Here is a 25308-nt window from a genome sequence, read left to right on the forward strand (position 1 = left end):
GGAGACTGAGGTCCAGTGAGGTGAACCAACGTGCCAGGATTATGCGTTCAGGCCAGTGGTTCTTAATGTGTGTGGTCTATGGTTCCTTCACATCAATAAGGCCATTTCAGGGAGACTGTTAGGCAAAACTCTTTTCATTATGTTCCAGAAACGTTTTGTGTTGTTCACTGGGTTGACATCTGCACCAGTGGTGCCCAGACCCTGATGGGTAAGAGGCAGGCTCCTTGGCACAAAGTGAGATGGCAGCACCAAATGTATTCTTCACCCAACTCACCCGCAGTTTAAGGAAAAAAGCCATTTTATCTCCTATTCTTGACGAAGCAGCAAAATGATGACTTAAAAAAAATCCTGACCCTTGAGTACACAATTTAATATTTTGTGTGATAGCATAGATGGTAGGCCTAAAGTACTTGTACATATTGAAGATCAGTGGTTTATTGAGAAAAACTTTCATGTGATAATTTGAGTTGTAAGCTGAGGTAACCATTTTTAGCGGAACGCTATTTTTGTTTGAAAGGAGGCTGGAAAAACTGTGCTTATTCAGACTTTGGTGTCTGGCAGGGTTTCTAGAAAATGGATGAAGTGAGCCTGTCACTACATGGCAAATGACTGACAATATTTGTTGCCAAAGATAACATTCAAGCTTTCTAGTAGAATTAGATTTTGGAAAAACTTACATCCCACTGTGAGCATGACAACTTCCCAGTACTTAATGATTTTTCTGATGGAATTGGTTATGATATTCACATATGTGATTTTCTGATATAAAGAAATATATCAACATTCAGAAGATTGGCAAAACCCAATTAATAATATATTCCAAATAACTAATGTTACAAAATTTGTCACGGGTGAAAGATCCATTCCAGGTGTAAGACAGACAAATGTAACAGAGAACGGGAAGTTTACATTCCATATTGTAGCTGACCTTTGAGAAACTAATTTCTCAAGTTTTGGTGTGCTATCAAAGAAGAAGATTTACAGTTATCTGAAAAGATTACTAACATTTGATTTCCTCTCCCAGCTAAATATTTGTGGAGCTAGTTTTCTCTTCGTATACTAGGTCATATCGCAGCAGGTTGAATGCAGAAGCAGCAGTGAGAACCCAGATGTCTGCTACCAAGCACAATGTGAAAAAGTGCTGCTACCCCACTACATATGCTTTATTTTGTAAAATTGTTTTCACAAAATCCTGTTGTTTATGTTAACATGTAATAGGTTTATTATTGTTAACTTAAAAATGAATAAATAAATATTAAATTTTTTTTTCATTTTCACTTCCAGTATGGTAAATATCCCTAGCTATAATCCACATAAACAAAAGCTCTTGGGGGCCCTCAGTAATTTTTAGTATGTGTGAAAGGGTCCTGAGGTCAGAGTTGAGAAATACCGATGTAGGCGGGTCTCGCTTGGGGCATGCTACGTCATCTTATACATCATACTTCCTCTGTTGAACCAGTAGAGGTTTTTTCTTTCGTTCTCCTATTTTAGCATTTTTGAAATTGGGGCTCCAGTTGTTTCAGTCTGTATGTATAGCTGATGTAATAGTTCTTTAACTCTCCCAAATCTAATGATGCTATTAGTTAAAACCGGTGTTTGATTTCTAGGTGTAAGTAATTTTACTGTGAAAACAACAAAATTCTTCCCTTTTACAAAATTGAGACTAATGTTTATATCTGCAAGTAGCTAGAAGTGGAGTTTGTTTTCCAATGAATGGTTGAATAATAGAATTAATTTCATGATTTGGGTGGTGATGGAGCACTGACCCAGGCGCCTCAAGTTCTGGACAGGAAAGTGTCCCTGTGCTCCTCCTGTCACCTCTCCGAACCTCCGCTTACTCATCTGTGAAGCAGGTTGCATGTTCCTCCATTGGGACTAACGTTAAAAACAAAAAAAGATTCAGATCCTTTCAAGTCACTGGTTTTTTAATGTTATTTAATCTGTGTGTGTGTGTGTGTGTGTGTGTGTGTGTAAACTGGATGAAAATGACATAATTTTCACACAACCATAAAACAAAGAAATTATAAACCAATAAAAATGTAGATTTTCACCATCAGTGTGAGACACCGTGTCTAAATCGTAGGCAGTATGGGCATGGACACGTGGTGTGTTACAGGGTCTTTATATTTGGACCCAGTTTTGCTGCCCGTGTGCACTCTGATACTCTGTTCTTGCAGCTGAACAATTGCAAGAAAACCTTAACTTCAAGTTCATCATGATGTCACTTGGCGTTCCTTTGTTGAGAACACGTTGTTTACTTTTTAAAATGAGTTCTGTTCTTTTCTCATTCGCCTGGTAATCCGATCTAGGACACCTTCCTGAATTTGACTGTGGTCACCACTGTAACCATGGGGTCTGAAACTGCATGGGGGTACTCAGTTACAGGATGGTGCAAATGAAAGATCCAGACTGTCCTTATATTCATTTCTTTTATCGGTATCACTAAAATGAAAACAAGAAGTGGAATGAATTGTGACCAACTCGTAGGAAGGGCTGCCTAGTAGCACGTCTCCTGGGACATCCTTTACAGTGTGGTTGATGTAGATGCTGCCTGGGGGCTGTGCCCCAGCATCTCCCCAGAAGGTGCAACCCAAGGGTCTGCAGTCCTGCTGTAACCCCCCTGGCCTCGAATCCTCTTTCTTTCCCTGCATCTAGAATTTTGAGAGTTACAGATACAAAGAGGTAGAGTGCTAATTATTTGTGTCTGTTTCAGACTAACAGATTAACACAGAGATCATGTCCCTTCAGAAGATGATGATCCTAATTCATCTAATCTGAATCATATCTGCAATGTATTTCTCTTGGGGAAATTTTCAAAAACAAGTTGAGTAAGCTGTTTTATTGTGTCCAAGTGAATTTGGTGAAATTTATAGTCCCTGAATTTATTTGGGGGTTGAAATGGACTTTCATGTGGTAATTTTATTATTGTGGGTACTGCTTTCAGTCATTACCTCTGTACCATTTTAAAAGGCCTTTTGTGAACTAATAGTGCTTCTTTTAGACTTAATACACACACACACACACACACAACTTGAGGGATACTACAGAATTCCTTAACAACTGAGTAATCAGCGACCCTGTTAATTGGAAAGCAACAGAGCTCATATCTAAGGAGCATTATTGTAATTTCCCAGAAGTATTTTATTCTTCCTCCTCCCCACTTTATTGCTTTTCTGCTTACAGTTTTGATTTTTGAATCTGGGAACAATTTTGTTAATTGAGAGGGAACTTTTTTATGGTAAGAGCATTGTACTATTAACATACATAGTTCCTTAGATGTACATTTTTGTGAACTTGTTTTGAGAGTGACTGTATAGTTCTTTGTTGTGTTTTATTTTTATTTTTTTGGTGCAAATTATAAGCAGCAAGAGCTGTCACAAGTTTTTACACACAGTTTTTACACACTGAAAATTGAAAATTATTCTTCCCCATAATTTTCATGTATGTGTTTCTCGCAGCAAGTTAAGATAACCACCAACAATATTAAATGTTCAGTATATTTTTTTCTCTGGTAGTGTTATTCAGGCTCTTTCTTGGTTATCAAATCCTTTATTGGAAGCAAACATTAAATGCAATATTATTATGATTCATATGCTTCTGTTTTCTCTGGTTGTTTCTAATTTGCTTTAACATATTGGCTTGACAATGGTTTAAATATAACATTCAATGTACGTAAATAGTCTATCTTTAGTTTCATATCCTCAAGGTTCTCCGTAGCCACACCACTGAGCAAATGCGTCAATATTCCAAAAATGTTTCTCTTGGTAAATGATGAGTTTACTCCTTCGCTGCTAAAGCTGCTTTGTTAGAGGCTTTTTATAAATACTTAACTTGTATCCTAGTTTTTGAAAAGATTACTCTAAGTGTAATTTCATCTAAAATTTTTGTCTTATGTTCATTATGCTTTTCACTCTGTTGATGTGTGGGGCTTCTGGTTCTGATTCTCAGTGCTACAGACTCATGTGCCTTCATTCTTCTCTCTGGTTTTGTAGTTCTGTTCCTTGTCTGTAACAGTGATCACATCTGCTAGGATGTTCTCAGTGCTGCCATTACAAATTTTAGCCTGGGTGTGTTGTTGATTTTGTTAGAGTCATTGCAAACACACTCCTCTTTCATTTGAATACAGTTGGTAAAACACCATCTTTTATGTAATTGTGTATGTGAGTATACGGCAGACACTACCTGCGTATTGGTGTACTACTCTTAAGATTTCCGTTTTCTTAAGGATAAGAAACATGTCTGTGCTCTGTACTTTCTGATAATACTTTGTTAAACAAAGGAAATGTTTTATTTGACAGGTTTCTTTAATAGCCGAGCCAAACCAATATCAGGATGATAAGAACAGCAGTGGTGATTATCGTCACTCTCTATTGAGTGCGCACCGTGTGTCAGACACTGTCTTACGCACTTTAGCTCAGTCAGTCCTCCCAGTACCCTTAGGAGAGAAGTACTGTTTTATTGCTGTTTGTGTAGGAAGGGCCACAGGCAGAAGACAGGGAGGCCACTTGCCCAGAGCCACACAGGTGACCAGGGTGAAGTGCAGATGCCATACCGGCCTTCTCACTCCAGATATCCTGTAGGTACCATATTTCTTTCGCGGTGACGTTTTTAAAGGGGCTAAGGGAATTTCTATTTAGGAGGCTGGCCCACTGTCACCGTAAAGTGTTATTCTATTCTTTAATCTTTTGCTTTAACTACCTTTATCCTAATATGTAGTTTTCAGACGTTAGGTTATCTTTAATAACGCTGCTTTGTGTTGTAGATATGCCTCTTCACGTCCGACGAAGCAGTGACCCAGCCTTAATTGGCCTCTGCACGTCTGTCAGTGATAATAACTTCTCCTCTGAAGAACCTTCACGGAAAAACCCCACGCGCTGGTCGACAACCGCTGGCTTCCTCAAACAAAACACCGCCGGCAGCCCCGCAGCTTGTGACAGGAAGGTAACTGCTTCTAGTTCCTGTCGTCTTTCTATCAGGGATGGGAGTCAGCCATGGACCAGGTCTTTGCTTCCATGGCATCCCTGCTATATCCTCTGTGACCTTCACACCAAAGTTCAGATAACTTATTTTGTATTGCCCTTGAATTTTCTGATTAAATCCTTGCTATATATTGTGTATCTATTTATGTATCCATTTTTGGAATGGATAATATGTTCCTACGATGAAAAATGAAACCTTTTAACACGAAGTATGTACACCTAAGGGCCCTCTCCTAAGTCCTAACTTGTCTGCTGGTCACCCCATGTCTCTTCCTGGGAAACCCCATTATGAGCTTTTTGCATGTCCTTACAGGGATCTTTTGTGCATGTATAAACACATATTCATGTTGGCCCCTGAGGTACATTAAAGAAATCACAGCATGTGAACCGTTAAGGATGAAAGTGGACATCATCCATGGTCATTTGCTCTCTCTACTCAATTGAAACGAAATGGAAGTGTACTGTCTAGTCTTAATAATATTCTCTCCTTTGACCAAATTTAATTTGTCCATGACCTAATTTATTTAGTCTAAATAAATAAGTTTATTTTAGTCTATTTAGTCTACCTTTTTTCCAATTTGTGTTAATGCTCCGTGTCATATATTCCTACAGAAGCCGTACCATCCCGTTCTGTTATACCTCTAACCTTTTACCCAATGAGCTTTAAGCTGTGCTTGTCATTTTCACTGCTGAATCTATAAAATAGAGTCTCAGCAAACATCTGTTGAATGAATTAATAAACATTTTTCAGTGCAGCCAGTAATTGAGCACCACACATATCGAGAAGTGTGGACATATATTAATCACATATTAATAGTAAAAATCAATGTAGTTTGATATTTGCTTGATTTATCCTTTGCATCTATGTCAAAATACCTGTTTTAAATATTCCTTTTATCTTGGTTTCACATTTCAACAAACTCTTCTTCGTACCAGTTCAAGTAAAGAAAAAAAAAAAAAGAAGAAGGGAATATGTAAGTTTAAACTGAGAAGAATCTACCAAGAAAATACAATGTACTATAGTCTGATTTTTTTGGATGAGGGGTTTAACTCTTCTGTTATATTTTATTAGATATGTGATGAGTTTCTTCTCATTGAGATTAGCCTGAAAATTTAGAATGCTTTATCATGCAGTAGATTCTATTCAAAGAATCTGGTTTCTGAATAGGCCTCGTGACCTTTAATTTGTAGTCGGAATAGACCTGATTTCCATGGATATTCACAAATATATAACAAGTCAAGTTGGTAGTTTAAAAAAATTTATTACTTTAAAAAAAGGTTTTTGCTTAGTTGAAGGATAGGGGGTCAGGAGTCAGGTAATCAAAGTTTTCTTTTTAACTCATTCAACATCTTGGCTGTATGAATCAGCTTCAGTTACAGCAACCACAGGAGCTATTTTCAACATAAAAGGACTTAATGTTGAGAATTTGTTTTTCAGAAAATTATTGGAAGGGCTAGAAGAGCAGACCATAGGCTGGGCCCCCAGGGCTTTCTGGACAATGCAGTACAGCGTGTCTAGCTGGCCCGGGGAGGGAGCAGAGGTGCAGGACCTGGCGTCCTGCTGCCTGCATTGGCCCAGTAGACGTTAGCACTGTCTCCACCTGTGCTCACCTTGCCGCCTGTCACCTGTGGAGCTGGGCCTGAACCCAGGAACACCCTAGAAAACGCCGTCATCTCCACGGCTTGCCACTAATAACAGCCCAAGAAAATCCCCTATTTCACAATTATCATTAAAATCTCAGGCTGTTGAATCCAAATGGGCAGAATGCAGTTTGCTCCAGATCCTTATGTCTAGGGGTGTCTGGGAAATGGACTTTAGCCTTCCAAGCTCTGCAGCCCAGGGAAGCTGCCTGGAGAGGATGGAGATGCTTATGGCCAGTTAACCATGTCCACCTCACTGCCATTCTCTTTTATTTTGTTTTATTTTTTGGCCGTGCCATTTGGCATGTGGGATCTTAGTTCCTCAACCAGAGATTGAACCTGCGCCCCCTGCAGTGGAAGCATGGAGTCGTAATCACTGGATAGCCAGGGAAGTCCCTCATTCGTTCTTTTTTAAATAACATGTGTCTATCATTGTAAAAAATTGGGCAACTAGTAGAATAGAACAAAATTACATTATCCATAATTCCAAACTCATCAACAACCAGTACTAAGATATAAGTGAACACGCAAACACACACACACACACACACACACACACACACACACACACACACAGTCGGAGTCATTCTTTGTCTACATATTTGCATCCTGATTATTTCTACAGTTTTTTCATCTCATAGGGATTTCCCCTGGTGTGAGTTTTGTTAGAAAATATTTTTAATGAACACAAAGTATTCCAGGGTAGAGTATACTTTATCATTCTCTTATTGTTGGACATTTATACTATGTTTTTTCACATTATAAGTATCAGCACTGTAAGACAAACTTGAATATAATTTTGTTTTAAAAATGGTTACTTTACCCAACAAGCTTTTTCCCTATTGAGAGTGGTATTTAACGTAGCCAGATGCCTACACTTTCCCATGGCAGAGACCTTGATTCACACACATATCTCTCGATGAAATCGTATTCACGTACGACACACATAAAAGGTAATGTGTAATGAATTTGTCTTTTGAATTATCTTTGGCTTTACTTTTCAAATACCTATTTACTAAGTTTCCTAGTCTAGATTTTTAAGCTGTTTGTATTTTAGTCTGTCTTATTTTCAGTTATAAAACAACTTCCAATGTCTTCAATATTAAGAAAGGATGCTTGGAGGAAAGCATACTTGCTTATCAGTATTAAATTTATTTACTTCTGTTGCGTCCATGAGAGTTTACCTATGCTGGGCAATTTCAAGATGTTATAAATTCTTATCAGCATGTAGAGGTTTAGGTTTTCTGTATAAAAACACGGAAATCAGTTAGTTAAAGGTTCACAGTCCTGTGATTCATTGATCTCTAATGGTCAAAATAGGTTGGTGTTCTTGTATAACTCATCTGCATACGTAAGTAGCTTCTATTCTTCCAAGTTAAATAAGCAAAACAGTTTTAGTGTAATGTCACCAATCAGTTAAAATCTCTTATTTCTGAACCAGGCAGTTCCTTTGTCGTGTGTGAGAACACAGCCACGTTGAACTTTCCCTTGTGGTTCAAAACCACAGATGACAGGTGGAGTCTTCCCAGTTAAAACAGTAATACTGTTTCATCCCACTGTCAAGTTTAGAGGGCAAAGTTCACAGATTTTGATGCTGCTAAGCCAGGTGAGGGCTCGAAGAGACCAAGGGTTTCACGGGCTTCTGGATTTCTTAAATTCTGTCATAGTTTTATCTGGCAATGAGGCATAGAGGGGATGAGAATCTTGGCTCTTTTTCAGGGTTCTTTGGAACATTGGCTTATTCCTGTTACCCAGCTCTTTGTGGCTGACTGCCCTTTTCAACTCTTAGAGACCATTTTGCTCACAATTGGTGTGGAAAGTATCTTGCTAGAAGATGTATTTTCATTTGAGATTTTGTGTGTGCATATTAATACTTCATCTTGGGAAAGAGTATTTCAGTCAGTGTGAATTCTCAAGTCGTTCTGCCGGCTCTTTAGCCATCCTTACTAGGTCCATGTCCCTGTGAATGAAGAGGCCACCAAGGATGTGGACAGGGTTTGATTCATTCCACTGTAATGAGGCACTTATCAGAATCAGTCTGCCATGAGGTTTTAGGAATCAGGTCTCTGTTCTGTTCGTTGGGCAGTGGTTGTAAGCTGTTGTTCCTTCCCGTAAATAATAAGAGGTGTTGTTTTTCTAAGTTATGTTGCCCCCCAATTAACATGGGTAGAATTAGCATAAACTCATATTTTGACTAGTTTCCAAGGGAGATTCTTACCTGATCAGGGAAGGGGAGGAAAGTGGTAAGAGAACATATTTCCTTGGCATCATTAGGTTAAAAAAATTTTTTTTTCCCATTTCTTAAAGAGATGTTTAAGAACATCTCTGGATGTTTCTGACCCTCTGGGTTTATTATTTCTGTTTGATTTAGTTGCTTGTCACATTTGATATCTTTCCAATACCCCTGATGCATGCAAACTCTTGGAAGAGGTGCTGTCTTAATTATGTCTTTGTCACCTCTCTTTCCATTACATTCAAAGCAATGTGAGATCTTCCTTCTAACTTTAGAAAATGATTTTTACAAATCTTTCTTGTGGTATGTTTTGAGTCCCCAAACAGTTTTTTTTTCCCCCGATAATAGTATTTCTTGCTCTTTGCATTTTCTAAAGAAATGAAAAATATAAAGAAGCAGATAGGTAATTTGGGGTCTTGATGAGCGTTGACATTTGGTGTATGAATTTGAGGACTTCTGTGGAGCATAGTATAGCTCTACACAGATGGTGGCTGTCCTTGATACCAATGGGGAGTCATCCAATCAGTACAGTTTAATTTCCTGCCTTTTTCCCTAATCTATGTTATACTGAGAGCATTTTCCTTTGTCTTGTAAATATCGATACTTTGCACAAGGTTCTATTATGTAATGATTTTTTGGAGTTGTTTATTAACTTTATTTGGTGATTTTTCTTATTGCTTAACATATTTATGCTTTAGCTTTTTTTTTCTTATTTTGCTCTTATAAGTAACCTTTACAAGTACTCTTCAGAGAATATCCTTATATACCAATTTATGTTGACATCTCTGATTATTTTCTTAGAGTAGATTCCTTAAGTAGATTTATTTGACCAAGGAAACAAACATTTTTAAAGCTATTGAAAATTGCTTCCCATAAATTCATGAATAATAAAGTGAAAAGTACTTATGATGTATAAAGAGCTCTGTGAGAAGTCCTAGATGGGGTGGGCGGGGGGGTGAGGGGTAGGATGCAGAGCACCAAGAAGCAACTGGTACTGTTTCTGAGTTCCAGAACTTACTGTCTTACTGAATAGTTTAATAGTTCCATTTGACTGTGTATCAGAATTACCTGTGGACTTTTAAAAGATGAAACAAACTTACACCAATAGATTCATTTACCCAGTTCAGGACGTTTGTGTGTTTTTCTTTAAAGCTTCTCTGTTGATTCCGGGGCACAGTCTTTTTTAAAGAACTTGGGTCCAGCGGGAAGCGGAAGGTATCTCTGTCTGTCAAGAGATGGTAAATAGGAATATAATCGTTATTTTGATATGTTTTTGTTTTGGGCTATTTTTTCTATCTTAGAATAGGATCTGGAACATTTAGCGTATTTGGTTTTGTGACACTTCACTTCTTTTCACACTTAGCCCAAATTTTTAAATGAAAAGCTATTAATTTTAGTTTTTTTTTAAAGTATTACAACACCCCACTGAGATATTGGATCCTATGTTAGCAATACAAGACTAGAACAGGAAATATTTTTCTGGGTAGAAGCTATGATAAAAGCACTGTTTCTGTTTACTGTTACTTGGCACATCCCACCTCCCCTCCAATCTTAGTTCAAGTGCATTTAGATTTGTAAAGTCAGGACACTGAATTCCCAGCATTAGGGTCACCAATCAGGCACAAGAAGCCTCCAGAAAATGTCTGCTCCCTGTTTTACTGAGAGCGAGAAAACTTTTGCAGTTGATACACAGACAATACAATAGCAATGACATTTGAATCGTGTTCCACGTGGCTCTTTAAAATAGCTGCTTACTGGCTCATTCATTCATTCGTTTGTTCATTCATAGTAAAATGATATTCTATATATATTGTATATATATAACTGAATTACTTTGCTGTACACCTGAAACTAACACAACACTGTAAATCAGCTATGCCTCAATTTAAAAAAAAAAGAAATGGATATTTGCTCTCTTTAGATTTTTTTTTTTTTTGCGGTACGCGGGCCTCTCACTGTTGTGGCCTCTCCCGTTGCGGAGCACAGGCTCCGGACGCGCAGGCTCAGCGGCCACGGCTCACGGGCCCAGCCGCTCCGCGGCATGTGGGATCTTCCTGGACCGGGGCACGAACCCGTGTCCCCTGCACTGGCAGGCAGACTCTCAACCGCTGCGCCACCAGGGAAGCCCAAAGCTTATAATCTTGATCAAGTAAATTATGTACAGACATTAAAAAATAAGTAAATAAAGTGATCTTCTAAATTTACCTATTTTTTGCTTTCTCATCCTCTTCTCAAACCTTTGGCTTCTTGGTCTGCTTCTTCTCATTTTTTCTTTCTAATGTAGAAGGTGAGTCAGAGTGGTAAATTTTTTATTTTTGAATTAGTCCATTTGACCAGCTTGCTATTAAAAAAAAAGGTGTCTATCTTTTGGTTTTTTATGGGCCAACCATAGCTTCCAACTAGTTACAATAAGCATCTAAAACCTCAAAGGATGGACTAAGAAGTTTTTTAAAACTACGTTTCCTTTGTGAGAGCCCTATAGCTGTGTTTAATTTTCTGGGGTATTTGCTTCAAGGGAAATCCAGCTGAGACCCAGGTCTTAGGCTATCCGGCTACAACATTTGTACTTCTCGTAAAAGGCCTCTAAAACTATAAATTTCACCCTTCTGTTTTGCATATTAAAAGATCTCAATTTGAATGCACTGCATTTTTGTTCAGTAAGTGATGGTTCTACTCATTTTTAAAATAGGCTAACCTCATGTGCCAAGCTGCCCTAGCCTGAGCTGTTAATAACTGAGACTCATCTATTTCTGTGCCACATTTAGGAATATAATCCCCCTTCACATACTTTAAATATTATAATTTGTGTTCCAAGTTATGAAATCCTGAAGTGCTATTGAGAAAATGTTTAAGCCTGGGTGTGGTATTTTTAGAGTTCACAAACCATTCCAGGAATATGAATCCGAAGCAATGTCAGAATCCTTGCTGAGCAGCCTCGAAGTTACACATCACACAGAGGGAAGTGAAGATATTACACCCGTTTTTCTTGATTTGGGAGAGGAGACCAGGAACCGGCACTGATTAAATTATATTGAACAAAAATTCACGTATTCTTTAGACACTGAAAAATATTTTGGCCTCATTTCATCTTTCTAAGTTGGTGTCTATTTTTAATTTTTAATACTTTAACTTATAAATATACCTACTTTGGGTCATGAAGTCATGTCCTGTTATTAAAGAGAAGAGCCTAGTGAGGTGCTGGGACTGAGGTACCTGGTGTTTGCTTTCCAGCTGCTGGGGCAGCTCTGTTTTAATTTGCATGTGTTCTAGTTGCCATCATGGGCTGCACTGCCTTTGGGGCAATGTTTTTTACAGGGTGGGGATAAAAATGGTTTCCATCTGTCCCATCTCCAAACTGTACTGTTTCTGAGGTTTTGGTATTTTCGTGTAATGATAGCCAAGTTGATCTGAGTACTTGCTTCTTGCTGGCTGTGTTATATCTCATTTAATCACCTTTTGAAGTGTAAGTAGTGTGGCCATTCCCAGTTTATTGGTGAGGAGGTAGAACCCGAGAGAGTTTAAATAATTCACCTAAGAATTAAACCAACTGCTGAAAGATAAAGTTGTGTTATGAATCTCAATTGCCCTGTTTCATATTCTGTGCTCTTAAGTATGCTACCCACTTTCCAACATACTTACACTGACTTTATATATTGCCCAGTGTTCATTTAGTTGAATATTTTAAACTGTAAAATATTTCATAACAACCTTCTCACTTCTATCACCTCTAAAACTTTCTGTTAAGCAATTAAAATAGGAATATAAGAATAACCAGCATTTATTATTAAAACCAAAATAATTTTTAAATTATTATATCTTATTATATCTTATTATTATTATATCATATTATATCTTCACACCTTAGTCTTGAGTGAAAATACGCTAGCGTCATTAATATCACTACTACTAATCTGATTTTGGTAACTGATCTCCATTTCTTTCCCCCTTTTTGGGGGAACTTTTGTCTTTGTGTTTTCCAATCCTTGTGATTGATATTTTTATCATTGTTATTGCAAAATTATATACTCAGCCCTCTTCCTGATATTTTATGTGTGTTGTTCAAAACAGCTTAACAACAACAAAGTAAATAATGATATAATTGGATTTGAATCGAAAGACCAGAATAAATATCCACGAGACTACGGTGATACTAATAAGTGATTGAATAAAAAATAAAATGGGGAAAAGGTCCAAATTTCCTCACAGGAGAATTCCAAATAATATATGTTACACTTCCCTCTCCAGAAGGTGGAGCTTAATTCCCCTCCTCTAGGATTGGCTGCCTTTAGTAATTTGTTTCCAAAGAATAGAGGATGGAATGAGAAAAACATTAACTCTATAGTGGGGAACTGTGGTGAACTGACCTGAACCCAGTGGTCAAGGTTAGTTATCACTAGTGATAATTCATGGTGATGGTATGAGCCCCTGATGTAGTGTAATGAGATGGGACCTCAGTGGAATTTTCCCCAAAACTCTTGACTCCGGTTTAATCATGAGGAGCCTTCAGACAAACCAAAATTGAGGGACGTTCTACACAATACCTGACCACCGTTCTTAAAGAATGTCATGGTCGCAAAATACCAGGGAAGACTGAGAAACAGTCTCAGATCAGAGGAGTCTGCGGAGACACGATAGCTAAATGCAGTTCGGGATCCTGCCGCGAAACAGGGATGTTAGTGGAAAAAACTGATGACTTGCAGATAAGTCTGTAGTTCGGTTAACAGTGTCGTACCGATGTTAATGTCTTCATTTTCACAGGTAAACCAAAGTTATGGAAGATGTCAGCGTTGGAGAAAGTTGGGTAAAGAGTATGCAGGAGCTCTCTGTACCATCTTTTCTGTAAATCTAACCTTTTTCCAAAACAAGAAGGTACAATGTAAGTTGTACCACCCACATTTTGTGCCGAGAACTGGATGCCAGTTAATGCACCAATAATGAGAATTATGGAACGAGGATTCAGCCACTGGGCTCCATGAGCCTCCTGACATACCTGTTTGTTCCCTGAAATGTGTTTTTTGCTTTGAAAATGAGCTCTGTTAAAAGTTCAACTGATTTTGTTAAATATTGGTTTAAGGTTGGCCCCCTTTACTGCTACAAGCCTGAGTTTGAGAAATGCGTCAGCTTTAGACACGCTGCATCTTCAGGACTGGGAGCTCCCACTTTGTCTTCAGTTTTTATCTTGACGACCTCCTGCGTCAGCTGTTTCTTTTTCACTTTATTCAGATGGTTAAGATTTTTTTTTAAGGTGTGTGTGTGGGGTCAACAGCAATCACTCAGAAATTTCCCAGAATCACATTTTCTAAAATTATAATTTTCAGTTATAATTTGAGGACTAAAGCAGTTTCCTTGAAAATTAATATTCTTCTCAGAGAACATGCTTTTTCTGCTGATGGGGTTTGGAGAGAAGGACTTAATTCTTCAGAAGTCTGAGCCATTAATTTCTTTATTCTAATTGCTTCTCTTGTGGAGGTGGAGGCTCATAGATAACTTCTTTTGGTTTTTGGGTTATAACCCAATTATATCATTATTTACTTTGCTGTTGTTAAGCTGTTTTGAGCAATGCACGTAAGATATCAAGAAGAGGGCTGAATATATTATTTCTCAATAACACTAACAACAATAATATCAATTACAAGGATTAGAGAAAACAAAGACAAAAGTTTCCCCCCAAAAAGGGAAAGAAATGGCGATCAGTTAACAAAGTCCGATTTTTAGTAGTGATATTAATGAAGCTAGCATATTTTTACTCACGCCTAAGATGTTAAGATATAATATAGACTTGGTGAAGTTTTAAAAATGATGCCAGTTTTAATAATTAATAAACTTTATTCCTTACTGCTGATTAGTGCTGACTATTCTTAGATTCCTATTTTAATTGCTTAACGGAAAGTTTTAGAGGAGATAAAAATGATCTTCTACATTTTTCAAAAATGTATCTGTGGAAGTGGTTTACCTGAGGAGGCCATTTCACAATTAAGGGGAGAACTTTACAGAAACTAAATTGTAGATGGTACCCGAGAACTTTTCACAGGAATGACTCAATTGTTCTGCTGACCCACCCAGTCCATTGAAGTTATGTTTGTAAACGGAAAAATGTAAGGAGCTGCTAATATTTACATTGCCACATTAATTATATATGGTGCCAATTGTAGTGATTTCTTTGGATATATATTGCTTTAAGATTAAGGTAAAAATGTTTTCAAATTTTAGCAATTTCTTTGAATATATATATATATTGCTTTAAAGTTAAGGTAAAATATTTAGATAGGTAAGCATAAAAGATTCATCTTGCACACTTGGATAAGATGTAAGACGGCAGATCTTTTGGAATCAGGCGACTAAGTGTTTTACTCTCTCTCCCTCACCTCCTCGCATCTGTTCCCTCCCTCTCTTGTGCAGTTCGCTCCTGATGCCAGATGCGATCGTTATTTACAATTTTAGTTTTGAGATATGAACATTTGGAGTTATGTGTCTTTGAAAGAAAATGAAATGTAGATGGGTATTTTGTACCTTCAAAATAAGAAGTGGGTAGCACTTTCTAAAATGTTGGAAAATTGTGTCAGATTCCAGTTGGTTTCGTGGAGTCGAGCAAGCGCCGCTCACATTCTCTATTGTTGTTGCGGAAAATGAATGGCATCTGACTCGCAGCCTTGGTATCCTGTGTTTTTCTCCTGCACTTGCCCTTGGTGGAAGGAGTAAGGTCAGAAGTGGGGGTCCCGACCCTGCTGACCGTGGGGTGTAGGTGGCTGTAGAACAACTAAGTGACCGTGGTGGTTTTTGTGAAATTCTGTGAAAGAAATAAAACGGGAGCTGCTGTTTTTGCTGCTTCTCTTTTAGCTCTTTTCCTTAGTTCCTCAGAACACAGGTGGAGATAACGTCTTTGTAACTTGAAAAAAGATTACACTTCCTCCCCATCTACCTTCTCCTCACCCCTTATGCGTGTTTTCATAAGATAAAGGAGATAATCCCAGTTATATCAGACAAGAGATCATTGTATTTAAAATAATTTTATAAATTTATTTATTTATTTTTTTATATTTGGCTGAGTTGGGTCTTCGTTGCTGTGCGCGGGCTTTCTCTAATTGCGGTGAGCGCGGGCTCCTGTTCCTTGCAGTGCTCTCGGGCTTCTCATTGCGGTGGCTTCTCTTGTTGCGGAGCATGGGCTCTAGGTGCACAGGCTTCAGTAGTTGCAGCATGCAGGCTCAGTAGTTGTGGCTCGCAGGCTGTAGAGTGCAGGCTTAGTAGTTGTGGTGCATGGGCTTAGTTGCTCCGTGGCATGTGGGATCTTCCTGGACCAGGGCTCGAACCTATGTCCCCTGCATTGGCAGGGGGATTCTTAACCACTGCACCACCAGAGAAGTCCCTAAGACAATTTTAAAACAAACATTTTACGCTTGATTATTCCTAAGACTATGTAGTATTTATCAATGAACCAACCATCTGTAACATAAATAGAAGTTGTGATTCAAGATTGTGTAATGGCTTTGTCCTACTTGACAAGCAAGAACTTGGGAGATACTTTCCCATGGGAGGGGGTCATTATATAGGAACGGCTGGATATCAGAAGTTATACCCAGTTATATCCAGGTAAACTGCGCTTCCTGCTTAGGTGGAGAATGAGAACTTGGAAATGTCATCACTCAGAAATTGGGCATTGAAGTGGGGAGGTATAACTGTGGGATCTGGTTAGTCATCCTAATCTCCATAGAGCATTTGTCATAACTTCTCTGAGTCCCCGTTTCTTTTTTTAGACAGTGAGAGCTTCAGCTGGCTGTTCTCTAGCTTTTTCCTTCCAGCTTTTAAAATTCTGTATCTAAAGTTTTTCATGGCATTCTGAACTGTTGAGGTGGGTTAGGAACAACTGGGGAAATTGGTTCCAATAAGGAGCCTGAATGAGGCTCAGTTTTGCTGATCTTTTCCTTCGTGGATTTCCTGGTCTGCTCCACAAGCAGGTCTGGTAGCTTCAGAGACCTTTGTGCTCTGATGGTCACCTCTGGAAACACCATGGCCTTCATAAGTTGGTGTACCTCCATGTGAGATTTGACCAACCCCTTTTATGCCAGATTCTTTATGTTATAGCCTGATGCGTATCTGTTCCAGGGGTTATTTTTCTTACCTGATATCAAGACTGTTAACAAGGTCAGTTGTAAGTTGTGAGATAAACCTATAATGTCAAGCTTCTGGTTTTGTGAACATGTCAACCTGAAGCATTTGCTGTGCAACAGGAAACTTATTTGCAAAATTAATTTTAGTTCTCAAATGTGTTCTTCCATATTGGAGAGTTCCAACATGATTTTTTTTTTTTGGTGTATTTAACATTTTTGAGTGTCCCACTGATCTAAATGTAATTTTATGATCTAGAAGCTATTGAGCATGTACTTATGATACATGCTGGAAAAGGCATGAGTTATAGTTCAGAATTTTTAAGGCCAGAATGAGTTTTGAGAACTGTGTATGGTACCTTTAACATTTCAAAGGAAAAAGAAAACTAAGAAAATTTGATGTGCACGCTAGGAGATTTTACTTTATACAGTAATAAAAAAATTTGCTTGGCTAAATTAATGTTTTTCAACTTTTGTTTTGTTTTTCTTTTTTTACTAATTTCTGTTCAAAACATAAACTCGGTTTAAAAAGAAAATTAAAATAGTTAAAAATAAAATATTTATTACTTATGAAATTTGAGCTAAAGAGGTGCTGTGGTAAATGTTTTGGCATTCAAAATCTTTGGACTTTGACCCTTTTGTTTTTTAATTTTAAACAACTTAAAATGTGTGTAATCAGTGTCTCTTGTTGCAAATTCTACCGCATTTTACTAGACTATATATCTATCATTTATAGATATTTATAGATAAATAAATGATAGATATATAGTCTACTATTAGACAGAATTTTGTTTTGACAAAAAATCTATGGGGCTTCCTTGGTGGCACAGTGGTTGAGAGTCCGCCTGCCGAGGCAGGGGACACGGGTTCGTGCCCCAGTCCGGGAAGATCCCACATGCCTCGGAGCGGCTGGGCCCGTGAGCCATGGCCGCTGAGCCTGCACGTCCGGAGCCTGTGCTCTGCAATGGGAGAGGCCACAACAGTGAGAGTCCCGCGTACAGCAAAAAAAAAAAAAAAAAAAAAAAAATCTATGAATGTTCGAATCCTCTTTGTCCTGTCATAGTTCTGCTCAGAAGTAGGAACAAATTTTATTTTATTTTATTTTTTATACAGCAGTTCTTATTAATTATTTGTTTCATACACGTTAGTGTATACATGTCAATCCCAGTCTCACAATTCATCCCACCACCAGCCCCCTGCCACTTTCCCCCCTTGGTGTCCGTATGTTTGTAGGAACCAATTTTAAACACACATTATTTTCTTTATCTCCTCCACCCCTCTCATTAATAATGATTAAGAATGTGGAAGAAGGCAATTATCAAAAACGAAAGTAAGATGTATACATACAGGTACCAGTACTTTAGGGACAGGAATTACTGCTAATATGGAACCGGTTGTTTGACCTCTGATCAACAACGTTAGGCATTGCATGCAGGATACTGGTCACCATGTATTTCGAATAGTGCTTTTTAGTTCATTACAGTTGAAAATAGCCATGTGCCTAAGATAAGTGATGATAATTATTGTGTTTGGAATAAAATCCTGTGTTTCCTTACTTTGAGAAATGCCTTAATAGGTGTGCAATTGGTTTAAACTGATAGGGACTGCCAAACTTTCTGACTTCATTTACAAGTTGGCTATTCAACCTGTGTGTGTGTGTGTGTGTGTGTGTGTGTGTGTGTGTGTGTGTGTGTGAATTTATTTATTTATCTCCCCCCTCCCCCCAATTCTTATTTATATCTAGAGGGTGGTTTGAAGGTCAGAAAAGTACATTGACAACAATCCTGTTTACAGACCGTTTTATGGTTGTTATCTTTAAGCTTTAGCCTTGGCATTGCTTCCAAGGTCATACTCTGGTATAGCTGTCAGGAGACACAAAAGACAAACTCTGGCCCAGGGGCAGGAATGGGGCTGCCACACTGAATTGACAATATGACTACTGAAGATTTTAGCAAGCTTCCTGCAATTAAAAAAAAAAAATTGTCCTAAGCCATAATTACTCATTTCACTTCAGCCTCATAATTTCAGGTTAGACATCCTGAAAATGGTTTTCCTTTGTTTTTTGTCTGTCTTTTCTTGTGGAAATGATAAAGCGGAAGATTGAATTCTCTTTGACCACAATTGCAGAGTTGAAAAATATTGTAAATTTAAAACCTTAAAACCACATAGGAATATTCGAAACCATAGGTTGCATAGAGGGTGCAAAAATGACATCTATATGCATCGGGTGTTTGGTGTTTCAAAATATGGCACAATTCCTAGTGATTTTTTAAAAGATGTTTGGAATTTTTACATTGAGATAACGTGCAAATATAGTTGGGTTTCCTCTGCTAACAGAAAAATATCCATTACTTCTATGATGTTTATGAAATATTCCTGTATTTCTGCAGTAGGGATGTAGGTTTGCCAGGAAATCTGACCATCAGCTAAATAGCTGTTTCTGAGAGATAAAACCTTGGAGCTGCAGCTTACTATGCCAGGAATAAGCCTCTATCCCAAGGCCTTGGGTGGGTTCTGTGTTATTTCTTTTTATTGGCTCAGGGAGGGGGCAGAAAGGACAGTCACTTTCCCTACCCTGGAAGAGATTTACTCCATAACCAAGCTCTGGCTACCCGGGAGCAGCAAATTAATATGCATTTCTCAGCCTGGGTAGCTTTTTGACACCTGATGATGTGGCAGTACATTTAGATGATAAGGAAAATGCCTGCTCACAGCAAGGAGCATCTGTTTTTTTTCTGGCAAGAGGAAAAGTTTTCCACCCAGTGCAAAAGCTTGAGTGGATGTTTGGGCCAGTCTCTTAAGGAGAGGATTAAAGTTATAATTTTAAAAAAAGGAGAGTAATTCATTATGGTATTTTTCTTATATAATCTTTTAGATGTAAAGTAGTAGCTTTAATGATTTTTTATTGTTAGCAAATTCAGTAATTTTTAGAGTTTTCTATATTGGTCCTACTGCTAGATTTTTATAAGTCTAAAGAAAAAGATTTCTTTCTTTCTTTTTAAAGTTTGCCAGTATACAGAATGGAGACATTAATTTGATCATAGAATAAAATAGATTTAAAATCCCATTCTCCAATTTATTATAAATTCAACTCTAACTTGTGAAAATATCAATGACGAAAACATTTGTTGGTTTATATTTTTCTTCAGGTTATGAAATAGTTTTGCAAATACATTTAACAAACATTTTGACTTTTTTGTAGTTGACTATAGTTTGGTCCATGAAAAATGTAGTCTTGCATAGACATAGTTAAAAGTACCATAATTTTAAAATCATTTACACTGGAAAAAGTATTTTCAAATTGAAAATAGAATGCATTGTATCCATTTCAGTTGAAAACAGTGACTATCCATGCATATATTGTAGAAAATACAATGTAAGTAGAAAATACATTGTATGTTATTAGGTTTATGGATGTGCTCACATCACAGATACTAATCACAGCTTTATAGGACTATACTCTGTGTGTGCACTTGATCCAAACTTCAGACAGGATTTTGAGGACGAACATTGCTGAAATCCTAGTAGCACCTGCATGGTGCTGTCGACAAAAATAACAGATACGTTGCATAATGATTAGTAATATATTTTAGAAATTCTTCACTTACCTGGTAATGACTAAGGTGACAGTAACTGGACTTTTCATACATCATAAATCAATTAATATATGCATTTATTATTGACTTTATTATATCAACATTGAATTAGAATTTTTTTTGTTATGGGGGTATGTTTTATTTTTCTTACCAATTAAATACTCAACGTTGATTCTACGAATATAAAATTGTAGAATTTTTCAGATGGAGTTCAAAAGGACAGATCTTTTGATTTTTTTTTTAGCCCTATCTGCCTTAATATGATTACTTTGTGGTGGCCTGCTGCATGAATTACATGTCATAATTGACATAGAGAAATGCCACAGTACTTTTTAGATGCAATTGGAAATAATCACATTTTCCCACAGACACTGTATACTGTAGGTGTGACATTAGATTGAAATAGGCGTCTAACAGTGGTATACATCTTTCTGTATAAATTTAAAAGTACAGTCATTGTATTTCAGTGAAAGTGCATTTCCACTGAAGTTTGTTGTGATACCTGATTAAAGCATTTCCTTATTGATTTGATTTTTAAAACAACAGATAGAAATGTTCCTTTAAAATTCTGGGATTTTGAAACCTTGTGAAAGTAGGAAGCATAGTAAGTACTCCAGAAAAAGCCGTCCACGTAGGTGCAGGACTGAGCTAAGTGCTAGAGCTTAAAGGTGACTGGCGATCTTCTGCCTAGGTGTCAGTGTGATCATGGAAATAGCAATCTTAAAAATTAACTAAATTATAAGTTAGAACTATAATTAGGAGTAAAATCGGAATTTAGTAGTTCAGAAAGCATGACATTATCTGTTCTGTTGAGAGTCGGGAAATGCTTCTTAGGGAAGGCAGCTTGGGAACTGGACCTTGAAGAGCAGTGAGTATTTTCACAGAAGAAATATTGCTGGGAGTCTGGGCTCAGGAAAATCCTGACGGAGGTGAGGATTCCTGTGACACCACGGGTCCTCATGTTTGTTCCAGGTGTGACGTGACCTAATGGGCATTTTAGAAGAATTCTCTGTGGAGCATTGTTGGAGAGAAGGTTTGAGCCAGCCTCCAACTAGAAGGCTGCTGTAATGGTTCAGAAGAGAGGCACGTCGATCCTGAACTAGGGTGATGGCCGAAGGGTAAGATCTTGGCCATGAGCTTTGGATTAACGAGACTGTGGAGATTAGGTACATACCTTTGGGACATCCTGTTGGAAATTTAGATCATGAATTCAGAAAATCAGTTTAGTGTTGGTGACCTGTGGGTAGAAGTTGTCAGAGAGGAGGTTTTGCACTTGTACCTTTTTGAGCTTGTTCAGGGAGACGGTAGTGAGTGGTCCATAGTAAGAGCCCGCAGGGGCCATTTAAGGGAAGATGAATAATGATGGAGATTCAAAAGGAATCAAAAGGAAGTACCAGGAGCTTTTTGAATTCTAGACATCAGGAAAAGAGAGTTTTGTGGCCTCTGGTCTCTTTACTTTAAAGATATATTTTTCCCTTTGCAAGTGGTATTTTGTCACTATGCATACATCTGGTTCATTATCAACTTTTCACCTAATGGTTTTAGCATCCACTGATTATCTTTGCCTGAATGAATGATTTCATTAGGAGTTGAAAACGGTGATTTTTCTAATACTATTAATTGTTCTACTTCCATACCTCGGCATTTTCCTGAAAAGACAAGCTTTCCCCTTTGACTGGCACTATTGGTTTCTCTGAAATACAGTTCCTACTAAAAAGGCAGGATAGATTTTTAATGCTTTCTGTTTGATTATTCATTTTCAAAGTAAAGAGTTGGTATAATAATCACCTCTAATGGTGGGAAAAGAATAGAAAAACCAGGTCCCTAGCCAATGGTAGGACCCTGCACGATCCTTGACGTAAAAACTGTGCTTGTGTTTCGCCACACTTCCAATCCTTTCTCTCTTCGTGGACGTTTAAGGTTCTGTCATTAATAAGTTTATCTGCCCCTTATGATTTATTTGAATTTCTGGTCAGTAAGTTTAGGGACAACCATGTGAAACAGATAGTTTCGCTTTGTTCTGAAGTTACTATGCTCAAGTTTTAAGGAAGGGCTCTTAGTATTTTGAGATACAGTGAACTTTAGTTTCTTCATTTGCTTCATTCTTTTCTTTCGACTTTGTCTATGTCCTCTGCTTAGTTCACCATTTCCACGTTCCTGTAAGCAAGGTCACTACCTCATCCCTGGGTGTGGAGCAGCAGCCTAATCTTACCAGCATCTTCCTTTTACTTGTGGTTATGCCCCATCACAGCTTTCTTTCTTTCTTTTTTTTTTTTTAATAACTTTATTTATTTTATTTCTTTTTGGCTGTGTTGGGTCTTCGTTGCTGCGCGCAGGCTTTCTCTAGTTGCGGCGAGCAGGGGCTGCTCTTCGTTGTGGTGCGTGGGCTTCTCATTGCGGTGGCTTCTCTTGTGGAGCACGGGCTCTAGGCACACGGGCTTCAGTAGTTGTGGCTTGTGGGCTCTAGAGCGCAGGCTCAGTAGTTGTGGCGCACGGTCTTAGTTGCTTCGTGACGTGTGGGATCTTCCCGGACCAGGGCTCGAACCTGTGTCCCCTGCATTGGCAGATGGATTCTTAACCACTGTGCCACCAGGGAAGCCCCTATCACAGCTTTCTTGAGCCATAGTGACCAAAAAGGTACAGAGTTTTACTAGTAAAAAGTACTTGCTGCTAATGGTTAATTCTCCTATCGAGTTTTTAAAGTTTATTTTCTGTAGTTTGATTTTTCAAAAATTACAAAGTTTCATGCCAGAAGTATACTGGTAAATCTTTATAGGTTAAAAAATTCTTTTTCATATGTCACAGCATTGGCATAGGTCCAGGAAAATCAATTCTTTTTTTTTTGGTACGCGGGCCTCTCACTGTTGTGGCCTCTCCCGTTGAGGAGCACAGGCTCAGAGGCCATGGCTCATGGGCCCAGCCACTCTGTGGCATGTGGGATCTTCCCGGACCGGGGCACGAACCCATGTCCCCTGCATCGGCAGGCGGATTCTCAACCACTGTGCCACCAGGGAAGCCCAATCACTTCATTTTTAAGTTTTATTCTCTGATGAAACAGAAAGCAGTATCCTGGTCTATTGCTAAGGTCTATACAATGCAAATCTATTATATTACACTTTTTTGTTTCTATGTGTGTGCTGACTGCTCATGTGGTTTAAGTAATAAAGAATAAGGATCAATCATGTATATGATGATATTTACAACCACGCTACCCTTGGCAAAGTTTTTAAGGAAAACATTTGGGTACTTAAAGTGGGCACTGATGTAAGTGGGTTAAAGTGAGGTTAACATTTTAAATTTATTCTTGTAGGAGATATTTGGATTTAGTTATTAAACTAAAATGTTCGACTTTCCTACCTTATCCTAGCCTTCTCATTTCTTTTCAGAACATTGAAATTAAGTTTTGCAGCTCTAAAGCCAAAGCAAGTTGTTATAAATTATTATTTGAAAGAGATACCTTGGTTGCTCTGGGGTGTATTAAATAAATATTTATCAGTTGACTAGGTTTTTATGTAAGGACATCACTCGTCATAAGCATGTCGGGGTGAACAACTATGTGTCTCTTATGTACCATGTATTGGGATAGACTAATTTTTTTCTCTACTTGATATTTGAATTAATGTTTACAACTAGCTTGTGAGGGAGGCAACAGAAGAACCCAGAGTCTTCAGTCTCTTGCCCAAAGTCACAGAACTGCGAGGATCTAAATAAAGAGCAAATTCATTTGTCTTCCCTGTTTTAAACATTTTTGGTGAATTATAGAAAATATCTCACAGTATTATTCTAAGATCGGAAGGAAGAAGAAAAGAGAAAATGCCGTGATTGAGTGATGATTAAAGGCTGGTATAGAAGTATTTTCCATTTTCTGGTGCATGTCCTTGGCTTGGGGATGTGTATCCGAGAGGAGGGCAGAGTGTGTTCTTCTGTCTATTGTGGGCCTGTGTGTGTGGCTACAGCCCTCAGACTCCCTTATCCCAGGCAGGTGACTGCATTTCTGAGGTCTAACCTGGAGGGAATGTCCTCAGTCAGCTTTTTGGTATAGACATGGGAAAAACATTTTAAATATGTAGAATCATTTTTCTGCTACTTTTGAAAAACCAGGTGCATCATTAATTTGCAAGATCTGGTTTTTTACAAGACACCTTTTTGTTTCTTTTTGAATAGAAAGATGAAAACTACAGAAGCCTCCCACGGGACACTAGTAACTGGTCTAACCAATTTCAGAGAGACAATGCTCGCTCATCTCTGAGTGCCAGTCACCCAATGGTGGACAAGTGGCTGGAGAAGCAAGAACAGGTAACACAAACGAATCCTTCTACATGCGTCGGTGGTGTAACTTCCTAGCCCATCCCCCAGACGTTGCCCTCCATCACAGTGATGACTGGAGATAAGTGATTCTGCCAGACTGCAGTTAAGGACCAGGCTCCGTATCAGAGTGTGCGTAACATAAATGTAGACTATTTCGGTGGTGGTTCCTGATCAAAGATTTCTCATAAGCAGGTGCTGTAGGTTCTCAAGTATCACCACCGTAGAGCTTGTTAGGCTGTGAGGCACAGATATTTGGTGTGAATAATGTGGTTTATAGGTAGACTTTCAAGACCACCCAGGGGCTCTCCTCTCGACTGAGAGGCAATTACGTCAAAGGATCTGAAGAGGCAAAATAAATTTTCTGTTATCCCTGACTTCACTTTATGGGAAAAATATAAGCTGTAGTGTTGTTTCAGCATTGAGACTGTCTTGTCAGGTCTGGGGACTTG

The 25308-nt window shown here is 38.2% G+C and overlaps 1 protein-coding gene across 21 annotated transcripts in view; it reads left to right on the forward strand.

Moving 5' to 3' along the window:
- Positions 1-25308, forward strand: part of PARD3 (par-3 family cell polarity regulator) — a 676268-nt gene that overhangs the window by 282621 nt on the left and 368339 nt on the right. For 17 of the 21 annotated variants that reach the window (XM_033852393.2, XM_073801602.1, XM_033852392.2 and 14 more), the window contains exons 4-5: positions 4763-4941; positions 24716-24847. In XM_033852393.2, the coding sequence (XP_033708284.1) occupies positions 4763-4941; positions 24716-24847 (311 nt within the window). The remainder of the gene's footprint in view (positions 1-4762; positions 4942-24715; positions 24848-25308) is intronic. The other 4 variants (XM_033852397.2, XM_073801604.1, XM_019933348.3 and 1 more) reach the window with 1 other exon arrangement.

This window comes from Tursiops truncatus, chromosome 2 (assembly GCF_011762595.2).
Source record: "Tursiops truncatus isolate mTurTru1 chromosome 2, mTurTru1.mat.Y, whole genome shotgun sequence".
NCBI classification, from domain to species: Eukaryota; Metazoa; Chordata; class Mammalia; order Artiodactyla; family Delphinidae; genus Tursiops; species Tursiops truncatus.